The sequence below is a fragment of the Mytilus galloprovincialis genome, chromosome 2, assembly GCF_965363235.1.
Source record: "Mytilus galloprovincialis chromosome 2, xbMytGall1.hap1.1, whole genome shotgun sequence".
Lineage (NCBI taxonomy): Eukaryota > Metazoa > Mollusca > Bivalvia > Mytilida > Mytilidae > Mytilus > Mytilus galloprovincialis.
The window spans coordinates 69,003,216-69,024,465 of NC_134839.1; the positions used below are offsets into that span (position 1 = coordinate 69,003,216).

Sequence of the window (21,250 nt, forward strand, 5' to 3'; positions counted from 1 at the left end):
GTTGATTTTGACAATGTTTTCATGACCAATAAATCGTAATAAACAAAACAAAACATGTTTTGTCTGTTTTATTTTTACGTAAGTGTCTGCAATATGACAGTTGTCTTCTTTATAATTTATAAACTCAGTAAAGACATAGATTTTTTTTTTCGGGTAGATATCGCTAATGAAAATATGCATATGTCATCAGAACCTGATAACAAGGAAATGCAATTCGCTATTTTATAATCGTTAAGTGATATATCATAAAAAAGGAACCAATGCAGGTTAATTCTGTGCATATTCATTATAGATAATAGACCGAAACTTTTTACATCCTTTATAAGAATGCATGGTACCTTTTCTTTCTTTTAATAATACAACTATTCTGTAAAACGACATGGAACAGAAAAGTATAATCGTGACTGCCTCTGTAAGTATGTATATAGAAAATAAATAAAAGAGAGGCGAAAGATACCTAGAGAATATTGAAATTTATGATTAAAGGATAAACTGACAACACCATGAAAAAAATAGAAAAGGATAAAAGACACAAATAATTATTGATTAATGACAATACATAGTTTACTTGCTTTATTATTTTATATATTCTGGAAATTTTTGTTTATTCAAGAATAAGCCTTAAAATTTTTTTTTATTTATTTAGAGGATTAAAATTGAAATCTAGTTATTTGTTAGTCTGTATACATATACATTAATGCGTGCATGTACTTGTATAGCCTTTAGAAAGACCAGGATGCATAATTATATATTAGCCAAATGATATCATATCATTATTTGATATTTAGATATATCTTGTTATTATCATATCAACGTCGAAATAACACATATTTTTTTTTCTGAAATGGTCACGTAGTTTAACCTCATCACGTAATGTGATGACCGCATCAAAGAATGATAAACACATCCTGAAGTATAAAATTGTCAAAGTTTGAAACATCATTGTGTAATGTCAAAGACATATACAGATTTTGCCATTTGATTAGGGGCTATCCATTTTGAATTTTTCTCGGAGTTAAATATTTTTGTGACTTTACATTTTACAAAGGTATCTGCATTCTTTATCTTTCCCTTTGTTTGTAATAATATACTTTAAGGGTCATGACATTAAAATATATTTCATTTTATTTTTCAGGTGCCAATTATTTATGATATGCTGTTGGTTATCATCTATCTTTTTATCGGTAAGACACCATTTTTAATTATTCCTTTTTGGTTCAAAATATTTTGTTATAATAATTTATTATTTTTTAACTTTTAACCGGTGACAGAAGGTACCAATAGCTAGATCTGAAATGGAAAGTGAAATAACTCCATCTCATCAGATCCAGTATTATAACGTTGAATTGAAATCTATCGTTTGTACTTTTGTCGTCTTTCGTTTTGTATATACATGTTCTTATTGCAGAGCGCAAGGTGATTCTCGGACTGTATAAGACGTCCTATCACTAAGTTTGTTTAAAACTTTTTGATTGATTTATTTATAAGTTGTAATTGGCTTTGAACTAGCTTTCATATTTAAAGTTAGAAAGTTGTTATTATTGGTATTTGTTTTTGTATAAACTAATGGAAATCAGTTCTTGATACTTACATTATTGAATCATGATCACCGGACTTTGATAGGCCGCTAGTCTAAATACCACATGTTAAGATAGTCGGTAAACTTAATTCGTTGCATTATGTGATAGTAACCTTATACGATATAAATGGGGTCAGTTAATTCCATATGGGGAATTAACTGATCCCATATTCATTTTATAGGTCACTAGGTCATCTTACCTCCTGTAGATTAATGGGGGTATAATTGGTTGACGGATAACACGTGTTGATTATATATATTCAGTATAGGATTCCCTACAATAAAAATGGTTACTTACAATATAGAGTTAGCAAACATAGGGGTAGTAAAGAGTTGCTTCCTTTTCAAAATAAAAAAGAAATCTTAAAGACATTAACAGACGAAGAAACTGAAATACATTCATAAAACAAATTTAAAACTAACACGTTAACGTTGTTCTTGTTGGCATTTGTTTTTTGTATAGACAAATGGAAGTAGATTCGTTAACATGTTAAACCTTAGTACTGTGGATTCATTAATATTCGTTGGGTACTAATTTTCCTGGATTTCGTGGTTACAGGCGATCTACAAATTTAAATGTTCAACGAATCAGAAAGTTTGTAAAGAAATGTATGTTAACTTTGCCAAAACCACCGGAGCACCTGAGTTCACCCCTAGATTTTGGTGGGGTTCGTGTAGCTTATTCTTTAGTTTTTCTATGTTGTGTCATGTGAACAATTGTTTGTCTGTTTGTCTTTTTCATTTTCATAGCCATGGCGTTGTCATTTTTTTTCTATTTATAAGTTTGGTATATTTCGTCCCTCTCTTATATCCTTGAATTTGCAAGATTTTTTCTCGAAAAGAAATGAATCCATGGTGTTGAAGACTTAATCACTTTGATAGGCCAATAGTCAAAATGCCACATGTGAAGACAGTCGGTAAGATAAATTTGTTACACGGTGTGCTAGTGACCTAATACGATATATAGATATGGGTCAGTAAATTCCATTTGGGATTCGAGCTTCGCTCTCACCCCATATGGAATTTACTGTGTAACTAATAATATACGAGAAACTATGGGTCTTTGTGGTTAAGATATACTTTGTATGGTATGAAAATACGGATTATTTTTAATTGAAATTTTCTGTTATAAAATTGAAGAAGACATTTCACATTAAGGCATCGTTCTCCCTTATGTATTTTTCCGATTTCTTTTCCGGGTTAAACTATCCTTTTAGTCCTTATAATATTTAACAAAATATATTTTCAATATATTTTAATGTTCGGATATGTTTGTCCCAAAGACAAATGCATTATCATAATACTTATCTGTTACAGTAAATATTTTTTATAAAGTGTGTTAATTTTATTACCAATAAGCTGTCACTTATGAGACTTTAATTCTTTTAATATAAAAACAAATAAATGAAACATTGGACGTACAGTGGACAACACATATTCTAAAGAGTCTTACAATTTAATGGTATTCGTGTTGTTCAGTTCTTATATGTAGTGTTTAATAAACTGTTGTTATTTTTTACCTCGTTCTTAGTTATTTTCGCAATGACGTTGCAGTGTAAGTTTGTTTTTGACTTATGAGTTTCGAATCGGCCATTTTCCGTTCTTGTTTAGTTAATTGTTTTCGTTTAATGCCTTGCATGAATCGTCAATTGATCTACGAGATAGCATCAGTTAACTTCTATCGCCTATTTTTTTCCGAACAGTTGATATTACAGTAGAAACTTTTTTCCCACGTCAACTGAAAGACTATACTTTGTTTAAAACTAAAACAAAACCTTTTTAAAAAATGAAAATGATAAGTTAAGCTGTATAATTCAAGCTCCAAATTGATTTTGTTTACAAGTGCTTGCACCTCATATATATAATATATATATCAACGGGAATTTGAAATTGAGTATACTGCAGAAACTTGAAGATACATAACATCAACTTGAAATAGTCGACTTAAAAGTAGATATGATGACAAACGCGGCGATCCTAGTTTGTTCATGGTCATGAATCTTCCCATTTCGAAGCAGTAGCATATTAAAAAGTGCTTGTCCAAGTCAAACGAATTTCATTGACAACGATGTGTTTCAGACTAAAACAACTCCTCAATCATAATCACTAGAAAGAAAGACTAAACTTGATAAATTTTGCGTCATCATCAGATTTGATAGACCAATATATCTGATTCCTACTCTCGAGAGGTATATATCTGTGGTCAAAGATCTTAAGATACTTTAATGTTTGCATGATCTGTTAATATAAAGATTGTGCTGTTTTCCCCCCTTTCGTTACATTTTTATTTGAGTAACGATTAGCATAGCGGATGATAGATATAGGAAAATGTGGTATGATTGCCAATGAGACAACTCTTCATCCAATTGATGCATGCATTACTGTCGATGCCTTACCAGCAGACCTATCCGGTCTCTTCTCAGTATAAAAGGTCAAGAATTTCACTCATTTCTTTTATCTGGATTTGTATACTCCAAATCAAGAATTTAGGGCACCTGAACATCAGTAAACTAGAGTTGTCTCCTCTTTACATGTACTTTAATTTCGATCAACTATCAAGATACAGTTAATGAAACGATGACGGTATATCTTGACAGATCACATGCGTTAACCCATTATTGTGGGTAACAAGAGATGAAAAGGTACTTGCCCGATCGATTTTTTTTAGATAACTTGTTCCTGTCGTCAGTTATTATACGCCGAATGATTTACGATAATTGATTGTTATGTTTTCATACTTTTGTTTTAGGTGTAAACGGAAATGTTAAATGTTGGCCAGAAGCTATGTCAACCGGTGAAAAGACAAGTCAGTTTTGCGCTGATTTAAATGGTACTCTTCTGTACATGACAACTGGTTTTCAGGAATCCCTTATGCATATGTTTAGAGCAAGTCAACTTACAGCGAACAAGGAGTAATTATTATGTAGTACTTTTTCTTTTGCAAAATCATCATATCTGCAAAAAAGCAACTCAGACATTTTGGAAAATAAATCGCTGCAAAGACATTTTTTAAATAAGCTTATTCTTTGAGTAAATGTTATCTAACGTCATCGAATATGACCCTTTTAAAGGTATTAGTATGGGTTATTGGCTTCAAATTCCCAATTGTGAATTACAGACCAACTTTGCTTGAGGTATTGGAAACATAATTTACGAATGAACAACAAATTGGAAGTTAATTTTTCTGATAAGGAATACATTTAGTTTGATTATTTAGTTTTCCTAATTAAAGACCATAATAATGTATGCACCATATAAGTCTAAATTGATGTCCTTAGGAAAACAATTTTTGTTTATGCATCTGCATTGCAATAGATATACAAAGAGTGCCTATATCTAGATCTACGAATGAAGTTGGTGTTATAATTTTAAGTATGAATACCACTTTTTGTGAAATGTTACATGGCTTACGGCGCTTTAATAATTTTTTTTTATTTATAATACCTTTGAACGTTAGCAAAACACAAATATTTTCCGTTGTATAAGTTCCAAAATAAACATATTGATTTTCAACTTGTTCGTTTCCAGGAGAAAGGATATTGGTATCTAGTTATGAAATTCGTATTCCCGGACGGTTATTATCTTAAAAACGACTTAAAGACAATCGTCAAAATATAAAATCAAATGGAGAAATGTCTAGCTATATCCTTTCTTAGTTCTGTGGTTTAGTTAGTAGGGCAATAAAAATATGAATTAAGGTTGGCACTATTTGAACACAAATTGACAAAACACATACAGCTGATATTTGATTTTGAAAACATTAAATAAAGGAAAACAGCTTACGACCTTTAAATAAGGTGCTTGATGATATGCATAAAAAAAATAATTTAAGTTAATTTAAGTTAATTTATCAATGTGGTTATTTTTTTGTAACTGAATTTCCTATCTGATTATGGTATTTGAAATCATCATTAATGTTATTATCTAAAATTATGAAGTTTTTTTTGGGAAAAGACAGCTTCAAGCCGTCAATCCCTATGTGATTGACCAGAGTGACATCCCCTCACATCATTCATTTTGTTTTTATCGTGTGGAAAACACCCCAACAAGTCTTTCTGAGATTGATGAGAAGGAGACACACAAATGAATATATTGACTTTAAACACTTTTTTTCACATTTTCATTCTGTTTCTCGCGAAATTATCGTATCTTAAGCTCTCCTTTACACTATTTACGTTTCTTTTACAATCCGGAAAATCGGTATGACGAGATATTATAAATATATCCAACCTACATAATATTTTATAGTGACGTCATTGTTGGAATGCCACACTACGCAGAAGCATAGATATCCTTCACTGGTTATTTAAATCATTCTCAGAGATCGTGCACTAATTAAAAATTGGTATTTGTTAAATTTAAACATAATTATGTTTGCTGTAGATGATTCAAACATCAACATGTAATACTTTAATTTGTAGGTCAACGACTTTGAAAGCAAACAAAGGCCGTGGGGATACATGAGATTGGGGGAGAGAAACGATTTTTTTTTCTGTAAAATTCTGCAGCACCTCAATTGATGAGTAATTATCCGTTAAAAATAAAAGTTAATGTATCTGAACACTTAAAATGTGACATTTAGTATATGATTAGTAGTCTTCCATTAAAACTAAATTTTGTGTACCAACATAATCATTGTAATGGTAAAAAAAAATAGATTAAAAATGTTGCATTTTGAAGTTTAAACCTATTTATTCATGAAATTTATAAATATTTCAAAATGTAGGATTTGGAAACAAGCTTCACACAGTTTACATCATTCATAATTTTTTTTATTAGTACCTATATCTCTGTGATGAGAGTTGTAACTGGGAACTTTATCAATGGAAATTTAAAACTGAATAGATTTTTCAGTCCTAACTTTCTTAAGAAAAAGATTAAAAATCTTAGAGTACTGTCACAAAAAATTGAAAATGGCCATAGCCTGCAGTTCAGTGGTACACAATTAAGATTTCAAATATTGTAGTTGTTGTTAAATGACAGAATTCAGGTGAATTTTAAATAATTAACTATCAACTTTAATCAAATGTTTAGATTTAAAAGATGCAGATCTCTTCAATTGGTCAAAATTGAATCCTAAACTTAGGAAACGAAATTGCATTAACCAACAATTGATTTCAATATTGTCAACCTTTCTACATGTTCTAGCTGTTCTTTTTTTATTCTGTATATGAAGACAATCAAAAGATACCCCCCCCCATTTTTTTTTAAAAATAAATAGAAACAAGGGCCGTCTTTCCCCTCAGAGCTATTCAGCTCTTTGATTTAGGCTTTAGCATAGCATTTTTTTCACTTCAAAATGTTCTATTTTAGTGAAGTATTAACATGGACTAAGCATCGTGTCAATAAACAGCGTTATGACGAAGGAAAAACATACTTCAGCGAATTTCCACATAGTGATGACGTTCAATCTGTTGACGAATCTACCCTCTGTATTTATGCTATTTTTTATCTAACCAATGACACAGTTGGATGGGTTCCGTTAGATTGTAATGACAACTTGAAAACCATGGGTTGTTGTCATTTTGGTATGATATGTCCGGGTAATTATTTGTTTATTATTTTTTCTTATAATGTTTTTTTTTCTATTCTTGTTTTGCTGTTGTTATATTTATGCAGTGTATTTAAAGTGCGAATCCAGTTAGTTTATTTTCACTGTCGTACAATGTCCATTGTAGAATAAGGGGTGATAGGAAAAACTGTGTGTGTTTACTTTTTAGAAATACAAATAATTGATTTGAAAGTATATTTTAACAAAATTTCATATAACTTTAAAATGTATAATAACAGTTTTAAAGTCCAAAAAAAGTGTAATTAAAGCAGGTGAATCAATAATATTGATTATTGAATGTGATTCTTTTTAACTTTAAATTTGATGCATTATCACTGTAAATAGTTATGAAAGGTACCAGGATTATAATTTTATACATCAGACGCGCGTTTCGCCGACATAAGACTCATCAGTGACGCTCAGATCAAAATAGTTATGAAGCCAAACTAGTGCGAAGTTGAAGAGCATTGAGGACCCAAAATTTCAAAAAGGTAATCTATTCCTAGGATAAGAAAATCCTTAGTTTTTAGGAAGATTCAAAGTTTTGTATACAGAAAATTATTAAAATGACAATACGATTGATATTCATGTCAACACTGAAGTGCTGACTACTGGGCTGGTGATACCCTCGGGGACGAAACGTCCACCAGCAGTGGCATCGACCCAGTGATAATTGATATACGATGTTTTATCGGTAAAATAGTGTATTCCTATATTGTCAGAAATAATTGACAAAAAAGTGTGACGAAAATTAATCATAGAACAAGAGTGTCTGTCTTCTTAAGAAAATGTATGTACCACGTCAGGAAAGTGACAGTTGTTATCATTTCGTTTGATGTGTTAAAGCTTTTTATTTTGCCTTTTGATTACGGACTTTCCGTTTTGAATTTTCCTCTTAGTTCGGTATTTTTATTATTTTACTTTTCCCTACTTTTGTACAAACTATATAATTTCTGTTTTTCTCAAGTGCTATATTTTAAACATTTAACGCAACTACCCGTGAAGTTCGAATGAAAGAGTGGTGAAATAAAAAATAAATAAATAAAAAAACTAACAAAACAAATAAACATAATCGGAAAGTCCAGTATGCCAAAAAGAAGGAAACTACCCATATGTATAAATCAGGTACAATGTACGAGGAATACATATATATGATATGCTTTGATGTACATGTATAATTAATGTTAAAAATTTGACTGAAATATGATAAGTCTGAGGAAGACCATGGCAAATGAACTTTCACGAAATTGATTACTCGAACAGTTTTATTTAAAAATCCTCAATATTCAGAAGCCGAATTGAAAGCAATATCACATTATAAAACTCGAACACAATGTAATAATTTTGATGAATGTACAAGATGATATACACTCCATAACAGACATTCAATAGTGACAATAACGTATAAAATCGAACTTTATATTCAGAATCACATTTAGAGGTGGGAACATAAAGCATTTGTTAGGGCCAACAAAGATACAGAAAATTTTTTTTCAGAGATATTAAAATCTCCTCAACTGACATTATTAAGATGTTCAATTTCTTGATTGACAAGTATATAATACGTTTGAAGTACATGTTGTTCGAATGAGACAGACTACTTACAGGAGCTCCTTATGAAGAATAAAAAGAAGCTATACAAATTTGTTGGTCTGTGTATGTTTCTCTTCTTTCTATTTTTTGAAATTCACAACTTGAACTGGAAAAATATTGTATACATTTTTCTGTGTGATGAATAAACATTTTTTTCTTCTAAAAATAGAAATATATAGTATGGTTTAATTAATCTAAATAAAATGCTTCTGACATCTCAGACTGTGTGAATGCTACATTGTATGAAGAAGCGGTTACATGGTACACAGCAGAAAACTATTGTGCAAAAGAAGGAGGGAGTTTAGTAAACCTTACTCATTCGAATGGCATATATAAAAGTTTTGAGAAAACAGCATGGATTTCATCAGGGTACTTACACATTTCTTCATTTTACTATTTTTTCAATAAGAAAGTAAAAAAAGTATGAAAAAAATGTTCAACCTTTATTGTATCAACCCGTGAACAGAATGACACGATGCTCAGATGTTATCGTCAATTAGAAAAACTGTAAAAATAAATACTTCATATCAAAATCGAAGACTCAATTTCAAGATTACTAGTTAATATAATTTGAACGTTAAAATATAATCATATTATAAAAGGAAGTAAAAAGAACCTAGTTAACGTTATTTGCTAACTTTTACTAAAAAATACTACTTGCAAGACTGGTAGTTTCTACAAAGAGTTCGACTTTTGTAAAGTTATTCCTGTATATAAAAAATAATCATGGTGTTTACTGTTCTAGGCTAACTAAGTTTTGGACTGGTCATTATGCATCAGGGAATATTGTCGAAAATTTTGAGATTTCAAAGATGGATTATTTTGATGAAGTGGTAAATAATCAAACAGGTTGTGTTTACCTTATTGTAAAAAGACAAAATAAAAGCTTCCCTAAATACCAATTGGCAACAGATTCGTGCAATGGAGCTACGTATGGATTTATATGCATGAAACCCACAAGTAAGTCAGGTGTTTTACTTAGAACCAAAGCCATATCATTTAAACTTTCTTTGTTATAAATGATAAAAAAATAAAAACATATCTAAGAAATCTGAAAAGAAAAAAAAGAACTCTAAAAGAGGAGGGCCCGGATGTGTCGAGAGGAAAATCGTTTCTTTTTTCTTTTTTTTTTATTCAGTGTTATATTTTTTTATTTTAATTTTGCATTTGTTACAAAAAAGTACCGGTAGCTTATCCCGGCCTCGTTAACGTAAGTATAAAGCATATCAGTGGTAAGGTTAGTACTTGTTAGTACACAAAATATATATAATAGTGTAGCTAATGACATATATGCTGCGTTTACTTTTCTACATTGGCTAGATGTATAGGGGGAGGGTTGAGATCTCACAAACATGTTTAACCCCGCCGCATTTTTGCGCCTGTCCCAAGTCAGGAGCCTCTGGCCTTTGTTAGTCTTGTATTATTTTAATTTTAGTTTCTTGTGTACAATTTGGAAATTAGTATGGCGTTCATTATCACTGAACTAGTATTTATTTGTTTAGGGACCAGCTGAAGGACGCCTCCGGGTGTGGGAATTTCTCGCTACATTGAAGACCTGTTGGTGACCTTCTGCTGTTGTTTTTTCTACGGTCGGGTTGTTGTCTCTTTGGCACATTCCCCATTTCCATTTTCAATTTCAATTTTATGCTAAATAAAATTAAGATAATATATTATAAATTTCAAGAAGATCATTTAATTTTTGCTGCAACCAGATTATGGAAGTCTTCATATTTGCCTACCTTATTTATCAATATTTCATTTCATTTTGGTTGGTAGAATGTAATGCAGCTATTTCCATCTCAACATTTTGAATTTGTTGTCTTGTATATAGTAAAAGATATAGTACAGCATTTGTTGTCTTTTGCTTAATTTGTTTTCTAAAATTCTGTCCAATTTTTGAAATTCTATTTGTGTTTCATAATAAAATTGAGAATGGAAATGAGAAAAAGGTCAAAGAGACAACAATCCGACCATAGAGCAGACAACAATCGAAGTCCACCAATGGGTCTTCAATGCAGCGAGAAACTCCCGCACCCGAAGTCGTCCTTCAGCTGGCCCTGTAACAAAATTGAATACTAGTTCAGTGAAAATGGACGTCATACTATACTCCGAATTATACACAAGAAACTAACATAAATGATACAAGACTAACAAAGGTCAGAAGCTCCTGACTTGGGACAGACGTAAAAATGCGACGGGGTTATTTAAGAGGGAAATGTAAATGTCTTTGGAGGAAATTTTTTAATTGATACCATTTTCCTTTTCTATCTGGACGAATGCCAATTCCTTTCATGTGTCACAATCGAGAATACAACAAAATAGGTAAAACGACAGATGAGAAAACTATACTGGTATAAGACCGCAAACATACTGAAAAGGGGAACCTTCAATTAAATCAATTGACACCCTTGTGAAAAAATATCTGTGTCAGCATGAACCATCTATCAAGGAAATCATGATAGGAAATGTAAGCACTGGATCTCGTATCAATATATGTATAAAAATTCTATATTCAGGCGCTGCTGATTTGTTGCTGAATGGAGCTAAATTTTGATTGGTATTGAATAGTAACGGTACGAGTTGACTATCTTGATTTTTACGTTTAATGAACAATATAACTGAAATAGATAGACAAAGGTGTTTTCAAAGATTCCAAAATGTGCAAAGAAAAGTTTTTTTCTAATTCAATTTAATCATTTGGTGTCTATTTTTGCAGATGAGTTTTATTTTGATAGAATAGAAAAAATGATTTTAGACAGCAATGTTCTCAAATACGATGGTCAGTCCTATACTATAACGGAGTGTCAGGATCAGTGCATTGAAATGATAAAGAATGGTTTTGCATGTAATGGCTTTGGTTATAATAGAGCAAATTCGAGCTGCCGTTTTACGGAATTAAGGTTCCCTAGCGTAATTCAGCAATATGTCTGGCAATTTAGCTCCGATTGGGATACTGTTGATCGTACCTTAGTACATGGTATGCATGCTCGTAATGTTAAGTAAAAAGGAAGAGTTGATATGATATGTATCTTTTATGTCTTCAGGCTTTTACTAGAAATAAAAAATACAAAAAAAAACCCAGTAACTCATTTAACTATAATAATGGACATTTATTATCGACTGAGAAAAATATAAACCATAAGTACAGATTGATTGTATAATCTGTCAAAAACGTTGTCAAAATTGTTTTAAATACTGACTTGCCTAGATGTTTTTGTACAATAGATTTTGTCTGTTAGAATGGCTCTTATTTGATCATGTTTTCTTAAATCCTACCCTAAAAATGTCAACCTATTCATCATATGCTGTTAATTATACAGCAAACAAAACTCATCCATTGATGTCTTATATTTTAGCTTCTATTTGACTATGCAATATCAGGGTAAATAACTCTAAATAAGAACCGTTTGTGCAACGGTTACTTGAAACAATTGTTGAAAACATAATCGAGTACACACTATACTGCTCGAAGTTAAAACAAACATATCGAAGTGAAATTGATACATAATTGTAGCTTAAAATGCTCCTAATTTCTTCGATTATGATAAAAAAAAACCCACATACGTTGGTCTAACGTGTATTTATGAATTTTTTCAAAAGTTCAATGACGGTTTCCAGTTCGTCCTACGGTTGGTACAGTAGCAAATACGGAAACCACCAGTAAACGCTAAAAGGGACAGCTTTACAAAGTGAAAGAATTCAACATTTGAGATTTGTCATTTATTTTGTTCATGATGGTAATATGTTTTTTTAGGCTGGATTGTCTGATTTTCTTGAGGTATCTAAAATATATTAATTAGTCTAAATTCATTGTTATAGTACATATCTAAAGAGTAGTTTTGAACTAATTGTTCAAAAATGTATCCGAAATTGTTTATATATTGTATTATATCTGTTGTTTAGTTATTTTAGTTCGCCTATTTAATTTAATTTTAGCAATAGCTGGTAATTATATGCAAAAAGAAGAAGCTGTACAATGTATGTATGATAGCTTATGTGTGGTATTCCCTTCATTGCAAGTCATTAAATATAAAAAAAAACTTTTTTTTAAAACACCCAGATCACAGCCTTTTCATATAAACTTCAATAGGTCTAAGTGAAATAAAATATAAATGTCAATAAGTTGTATGCATTTCATTTCATCAATGTTTCTAATGTTTATACTGTAAATATAGAGAAAACTCTTATTTTGGGTTTTTTAGCAACAGATAATGAGGATAGAATAACTTTAAGTTATTCATATAACAGTAATGACCAAGCAACATCCCATGGAGATAATGCTGATGATCATCTTGCTGCAACTGTGACTGGTGAGCAAAGTCTTATTAAAACTGTAAAGTGCTTTATTAATTTAACTTTTAACGAAAAATTCAGTCATAAATTAAAGTTATCATACATATATATCCAACATATAAATAAACGCCTTAATGGTCATGTAAGGTATTCCCGAATACGTTAAGGGTATATAAAACATAGAGTTGTGAAAAACTCGACCGTAAAGATCGAGGAAAGGAGGAAACAGTTACACTATTCTGTCAGTAGTCATTTAAAGCTTCGCCTGTTTGTACTTCATTATTTTGCAGCCGCCGTCCATCACCCGTCGACCAGTAAACAGGAGGATAATACCAAGGGGAGATTAAAACTCATTTGTTGAGATAGAATTACAACATCATGGCAAAAAACAAGGGATGACGAGAATAAGAACCGAACAATTTCACAATACTTTTTCAACATAAAGGCAGAGCAATAAGAATCCCGGCGAAAAGCATGGGGTCATCTGCTTGTATTATAGGTTAATAATGACAATTCGTGTATAACATTCGTAACCTCAAGGAAAATTGAATGTTATTCGTATAATTTTGATCTTAAGTACGACAGAGAGGTCTTTATCAGTGGAAAACACAGTTGACATCTTTTTTGATATAGTTATGTATTTATATATTTTACTCAGTGAGAAATTCTATAAAAATTAATCAAAAAGTGTTAACGTTTGTTGATGTTTTTTTTTATTATTAAAGCATAAATTGTCAAAATTCGCATCCTCTGCAGAAAAGTTTGAACATTTTATGCTACTACCATGTTGATTTTCATTATCCGTTCAATTGTGACCTAACGAATTAAACTTTTTACTGGATTTGTACATGGCAGGTGCCTCATGTTAAGCAAAATCTGTTTAATATTCCAGTATCTTTGTCATTTCGCTTTTTCTCGTTTCTTGACATTGCTCGTAAAAATCCGGTGATCGCAATACGCATGGATCTGTCATTAAAATACACTATTATGTTATTGTATATGTATACACGTGCTCAATATCCATGCTTCTTTGTTGATTGTTTACTATACAGGTGACAATTGGTAAACTACGGCTTCAAAACACAATTTATAAGCTGCCATATTTTCGCATCATAACAGACCGAGAATTTTTTTTTTGAAGTTACACGAAATGGATGCGTAAAAATGATCAAATCGTATTTTCCATATTCAGTGATCTCAGCGTGACCTTTCTCGTAAAAATCAGGTGATTGCAATATGCATGGAGCTGTCATTGAAATAAACTATTATCTTATTCCATGTTATACACGTGCTCAATATCCATGCCTCTTTGTAGATTGTTTACTATAAAAGGTGACAATCCATAACCTACGGCTTTAAAACACGACAATCAATAAGAACGGATAATGAAAATTAACATGGTAATAACATAAATTATTCTACTGCATGTTGATTTTGATAGCGAATGTCCTCGTCAAACGTCAAATATGAATATTCTTGGGTAAACAAATCTTCATATCACCCTCAGGCACGGGAAATAAATGTATAATGTTCCAATCGATAAACTACGGCGTCAAAACACGACAATTAATTAGCTGCCATATTTTCACATCATAAAATGTCATTAAAATACACTATTATGTTATTGTATATGTATACACGTGCTCAATGTCCATGATTCTTTGTTGATTGTTTACTATACAGGTGACAATTGGTAAACTACGGCTTCAAAACACGACAATTTATAAACTGCCATATTTTCGCATCATAACAGACCGAGAATTTTTTGTTATGAAGTTACACGAAATGGATGCGTAAAAATGATCAAATCGTATTTTCCATATTCAGTGATCTCAGCGTGACCTTTCTCGTAAAAATCAGGTGATTGCAATATGCATGGAGCTGTCATTGAAATAAACTATTATCTTATTCCATGTTATACACGTGCTGAATATCCATGCCTCTTTGTAGATTGTTTACTATAAAGTTGACAATCCATAAACTACGGCTTTAAAACACGACAATCAATAAGAACGGATAATGAAAATCAACATGGTAATAATATAGGGTTATTGCATGAATATTGGGGAATATTGTCCCGAGTAGAATTTTATATTGCACGAGCTTGCGAGTGCAATATATGTTCTACGAGGGACAATATTCCCCAATATTCATGCAATAACCCTTTTATTGTATAGCAATATAATATTTGAAGTAAAAAATTGGTTTAAACTAAGATTTAAACGTTGATGACGTCATGAATTTTGAAGATTTTTTGCACTAGTGCAATATTAGAATTTATTGCACGCTAACTTTTGGTTACGTTCTGTGGGAAATATTATATTGCTATACAATAATATACAATTACTGTCTTTTGATGAGGTAAATATGCGATTTTATTGACTTTTGAAAAATTATATTCACTGAGGCCGACGGCCGAAGTGAATATCAGTTTTTCAAAAGTCAATAAAACCCCATATTTACCGAAACAAAAGACAGTAATTGTTTTATTCCATAGTCCGAGAGAAGAAAATGTATCTAATGACAAACATATACCATTTTTTTTTTACATGAAACATTTTAAATGTACCATAACGTTGCATGTAAAAGCGCGTGACGTTTAGCGCGGTGAATAACACTTTCTCAGGTGAATATGCTTTTTTATTCAAAATCCAATTCATATAGAGAAACCTACTAAAATAATACCAATATGGAATAACATAAATTATTCTACTGCATGTTGATTTTGATAGCGAATGTCCTCGTCAAATATGAATATTCTTGGGTGAACAAATCTTCGAAACACGACAATTAATTAGCTGCCATATTTTCACATCATAACAAACGACAGAGAAATGAAAATTGACGATTATACAAAATGAATGCGTAAAAAATTATTAAATCGTGCACAGAAGACTAAGTTTATGATATATACATGTATTGGTTCAAGAATTGGATAAATATTATTTTTCACCAGTCACTCGTTTCAAATTACTATAAATATAACTAGAACACACCCGTGATATCGCGAGTCCGTGACTGAATTCTAGTATATTACTATGCGTAAGCCTTATTTTAGTATTGGTATTGCCATTTGATAAAGTCATGCGGATTATAAGATGCACAGTTTTCTCTTCTTTCAAAATCTTTCTGGTTGAACCTGTCGACCTCGAACTTATCAATTATTGGTAATATTAATCATTTGGAAAACAAAAAGGCCTGGAATGGAGTATTTTTTAATCAACAGCATTGTCCTATAATGGTTATAAATAAAGTTGAATTCTTTGATTCGCTGTTTTACGTCATGCCGGCTAACAAATTGAAAACTGTACCTATGCGCCAGTTTTTTAGTATTCATATTGTCATCTTAGAAAGTCATACTGATTAAAATACTACAATAGGGAACAATATGTGATTGAATTTAGTAGTGTCAACTCTGTGATTATTACCCGTGTATATAGCAAAATCCTAAATACACCGTTTTGTTGTGCGCCTGTCAGATGCGGAACGTTCAGATAAGGTAATAGGTAACAGGTGAATATACTATTGGTATCGGTATCGGATTCGACCCGGATCTTGTTAATTATTGGCAATATTAAATATGTGAAAAACAAAAGGGTCTTGAGTGGTGTAATTTTTTATCAACACCATTGTCCTATATTAGCTATATTTAAAGTTAAATTCTTTGATTTGTCGTTTTCCCTCCATGACGGCTGACAAATTGGACCTCGTTATTTTAGTATTATAGATAGTTGTATTGAATAGACTTTTTACTTGATGCTTAAATACAATATGTATATGGAACAGTTACTGCATATGCTAGAATCGTATGTGACTTCATGTTGATTTTATTTTGCTTAATAATAGAATTTACAAAAGTGTAACTCAATGCATTACTTTGCAAAAGTAGTTGTAATTTAATGCCTTACTTTGATAACTGCATGTAATTGTACCTGCAATACTTGTCATTAGGTATTAAGCAAATACAAATCAATCAGTCATCCTTTTCTGATAATTTGTAGATAATAGATTATTGAAAGTACCCTTAGAAAGTTGGTTAAAAATATGGGCCCTTCTATTGATTTGTTTTTGTTCAATCGACTCGTGATGACCGTAAAGTTTTCGAAAGAACTGCTTTACCATTTGGAACCCTTGGTTCAATTGATTTCTAGAAAGTAGCCATGACTGTCACAGTGAAAGCTGTCTCGTTTGGGAATATATATTAATGGCATACGCATCAAAGTCTTTAGAATATATATTTACTGCATGGAATAGGATGACCCCAAAGCCAAGGATTATTAGTTAATACTTTGCTAATATGTTTAATTTTTTCTAGGAAAAACATTTGCTGTTGTTGCATGCATTGTCGTAACCGTGGCCGGTGTGGCGGTTATAGGATCAATTATCATTAAAATCATGAAGATAACACAACATGGTGTAAGTATAATTACAATTTCAAGTTGCTTTAACTTAATCCAAATTACAATAATAGCACAGCTTAATATAACGGGAAGAGTAAAGGGGAATTTAAATAAAATAAAAATTGAGTTCTTTAACAAAAATCATGGACTACAATTGTTCATTTGAGGCAAATCTTAACGTACGCCGAAGTCAGTCGTCTGTCATACGGCGTCGTCGTCAGTTAACTTTTACAAAAAACATATCTTCTGAATCACCTGGGCAAAATTTTAACAACGGTTTGCCACAATGATTATCAGGATATATAGTGTAAGAAATGTTATCGATGACCCGCCTGCATTCTTACCAACTGAAGTTAGCCGACATGGATCAACATAGAACATAGGCGTACTATGCAAGTTATGTCTTAAAAACCGCTATAAAAAGCGAAGTTTTAAAAGGTGCAGAAATATTGAAAATGATTAGATCTACCTGTTGCTCATTGCATCAACATTCTTTAACGACTTCTCGTTGAAGGTACAGCCATTTAAAGACGATTTTGACTTGTTTTGTTTGTTTTTTGCCTACTGTCTTTAAAACTATTATATAAAGATATAAACTTAAAACAGCAAAAAATATCAGGATGACAAACTTAACAAATATATGTAAGTGTATCGACTTAAATCATCAGTCGATTCCTCTATTGAATTATTGCTCTTTAATGACGATTTTTAACCATTTTAGTGTTGTTGCCTATAATCATGAATGCTACAATATTCAGATAAAAACTGAAAACAAACAAAAATGATGAGCAAGGCATGGTTTATAGATTAAAGCTTATGACTGAAATTATTAGCCGATTCCCATTTCATGTTTCGCTCTTGCATTTAAATGACGACATTTACCCTTTAAGTGTTGTTACCTATTATTTTGGAATCTATGATATCTACATTTATCTTATAAAAAAGAATTTATCACCAAAATAAGATCAATTCAAATAAATCAGCATAGTTGAAGTCGTCAATTGATTCTTGTTAAAGATTTACCGATTTGTTACCTTGCAAACATGAATACGATCTAAGAGCCGACCATATTTGCTATTTATAGTGTCTATCTATCATATAATAGTTTCCAAGATAAAGGAGGGATTACCTTTAGAAGATTGTTTGACCTATTTTGTGTTTTTGTTAAGGAAAAAAAAACAAATAAGACAGAACGACTCTGTAAGCAGTACAAGTGTTCAATAATATAAGATCAACGTGAAAGGTGTTTGTCATTAGTTTATTCTAATTCACAATGTATGAGAGTGTCCATTGTTAAAGATACACATATAATTTGTTAAACAACACAGGCTATTTATAGCCTCTAGCTCAATAACAGTACATTTCGCAATATGTAATGTCTTAAGAAAGTTCGGAAAAACTAACATTGTCCTTTAAAGAGACTAACGATAGATCCAACTGCCAACTATATCACTTTATTAGTTATATTAAAGTCAATAGAAAAGTTATGTCTTTCATTTCATTTTTTCAGGACAGTTCTTGTGCGATAAATGACTCACACTATGGGGAAGATGTTTCCTTATCAAAATTTAAACCTGTAGTTTGCGGAATTATAAATAAAAACAATTTTATCAATAGGCCTCCGGAAAGCTTCCAGCTGAGAAGAATTGCTGTCTCTGAAAGACATTGTAGCTATGTACCCCATATGTATCACCTAGAATACATTGAAAATCCATCATATAGCAGCTTTGATTTTTGAAGAGGACTTCTTTGTATTTACTGGTACAAATTGTCTAGTATGTAATGATCTTTGATGAACACTTTTAGTTATTGTGTTTGTACATATAAGAACATGGTTATTGTTATCTGTAAACGTTTATATTCATAAGATATAGTCTCAGTGATTTTTTTCACCACAGAAACACCGAATTGAGAAAAAAAATATATTATACATTTGTATTGCAGATTAGAACTTCTATAGAACTGTCTTCTTCTATCAAATTTAATGCAAAAGATGGGCCACATTAGTTTTGGAAGAATTATGTTTTCTATGATCAAAAGTATGTTGACTATCTTCAAACGCAACATAGTCTTTTGTTTGTCATATAATGTTGACGTTCTATTGCGATACATACTTTTAATAAGCTAGGTGGGTGAAAGATTTATGATAAAATTCACTTGTTAGTAATAGATATAAAAAAAGAAGATGTGTATGATTGCCAATGAGACAACTGTCCACAAGAGACCAAAATGACACAGACATTAACAACTATAGGTCACCGTACGACCTTCAACTATGAGCAAAACCCATACCGCATAGTCAGCTATAAAAGGCCCGATATGACAATGATAAACAATTCTTAATATTATATTATATGACCGTCACATGAAAGTTATTTCGTAGACTAACACACCGTTGTTAATGATTAGAAGATTTATGAATTTATGTGAATTAATGTTTTTTTTTTCAATAAAATCTACATGAACTGTAATAGTGAAGTTTTCTTCGTTATAATCTTTTTTGGGTTATTATTGAGAGTCGTATTCACCATGTAGTCATCTGTGTGTGTGTGTACGCGCGTGTGCGTGCGTGAAAACTCATAAAATATATCAGGCCTTTGATAATTTGGGACGCCAGAGTAACATGGTCACCTCTTTACGAAATTATAACTGTCAAGATTATAAAATATCTGACAAAGCTGGTGTTAATGAACATTATTCATGTATGACAAAAGTAAAATAACAAAAATATCGAACTCCAAGAAACATTCAAATCAGAAAGTCTATGGATTAGTCAAAATGATAATCTCAAACATCAAATGAATGGAAAACAACTGTATTTTTTCTACGTATTTTTTACGGTTTTTTTAGCTTATTGTGACGCATAAAAGCACTGACTTTTGAAAAAAATAAAATCAAAGAAATACAGAACTCCGAGGAAAATTCAAAACGGAAAGTCCCTGATCCAATGGCAAATTTAAAAGTTCAAACACATCAAAAAATTGTTAACAACTAGGAATGTGTGACTAACATGTAATAATTGATAAATGTATGTATTATAGAGTCAATGTGTTCACTCTTATACGTTTTGAACCCCCTAATATTTTTTTTTTATATCGAACATGTTCATTTCCCATATATTCGTTTTAAAAATCACGTATCGCCCCGAAACACAAAATTAAACTCGCACTAAATAATTCAGATTATTTGTTTTTGTTTAAACTGATGTCTAATTCTTATTGCCCATTAAGCTGGGGTCACACATTCACGATTTTTACTGCCGCCCTTGACAGGACTATTCCCGATTAAAATTTGTCAAAAGTCTGATCAAGATCCTGTGAATCGTGGATGGAAATTCAAACTTTCATTAAAATTTGTAAAACAAATAATTTAATCACGACAACAATCAGATATTATTCAGGAAGCGTCGATATTCAACCGTTTCTAATCGAATTTATCCCGATAATCCCGTTCTCAATCCGCTTCTAATCCAATTTGTATATTTCGCCTGGTAAAATTCGACCGAGACTGTCACGACTACATCCCGATTCTACCGAATGTAATCCGACAGATATAAGACAGTGACCAGACAGTTAACCGACGCTGACGGAAGTTATCCGTTCGAAAACTGTCGGCAAACTCGGGATGATCAGGTACTGTGGGAACGTAATCCTATCACGGTCCGCTCTAACGCATTGCAAACGGCTTTGTCTGGTCTCAGTCGTATTGTATTCTGTAATTGTCGGAACTCAGACGTGGGTATCATTGACGAATTTCGTATTAATAACGGGACTGTTCCGGAACGGTTTCGGCAAAAACGGTTCGCAATCGACAAGATCTGGATGCCATCTGGAC

The 21,250-nt window shown here is 31.5% G+C and overlaps 1 protein-coding gene across 3 annotated transcripts; it reads left to right on the forward strand.

Annotated features, from left to right (window-relative positions):
• Nucleotides 1-1,087: 1,087 nt before the first annotated feature.
• LOC143062381 (uncharacterized) lies at nt 1,088-19,831 on the forward strand. 3 transcript variants are annotated; one of them, XM_076234091.1, is made up of 10 exons: nt 1,088-1,184; nt 4,329-4,491; nt 6,893-7,122; nt 8,945-9,092; nt 9,469-9,683; nt 11,440-11,700; nt 12,660-12,701; nt 12,926-13,033; nt 17,332-17,432; nt 18,927-19,831. In XM_076234091.1, the coding sequence occupies exons 1-10, from the start codon at nt 1,154-1,156 to the stop codon at nt 19,152-19,154; spliced, it is 1,527 nt and encodes a 508-aa protein (XP_076090206.1). In that variant the 5' UTR covers nt 1,088-1,153; the 3' UTR covers nt 19,155-19,831. The 3 variants fall into 3 exon arrangements, 2 of the variants coding, with proteins under 2 accessions (XP_076090206.1, XP_076090207.1); XR_012974722.1 differs by lacking the exons at nt 17,332-17,432; nt 18,927-19,831 and adding an exon at nt 13,307-13,670; XM_076234092.1 differs by lacking the exon at nt 11,440-11,700.
• The last annotated feature ends 1,419 nt before the right edge of the window (nt 19,832-21,250 follow it).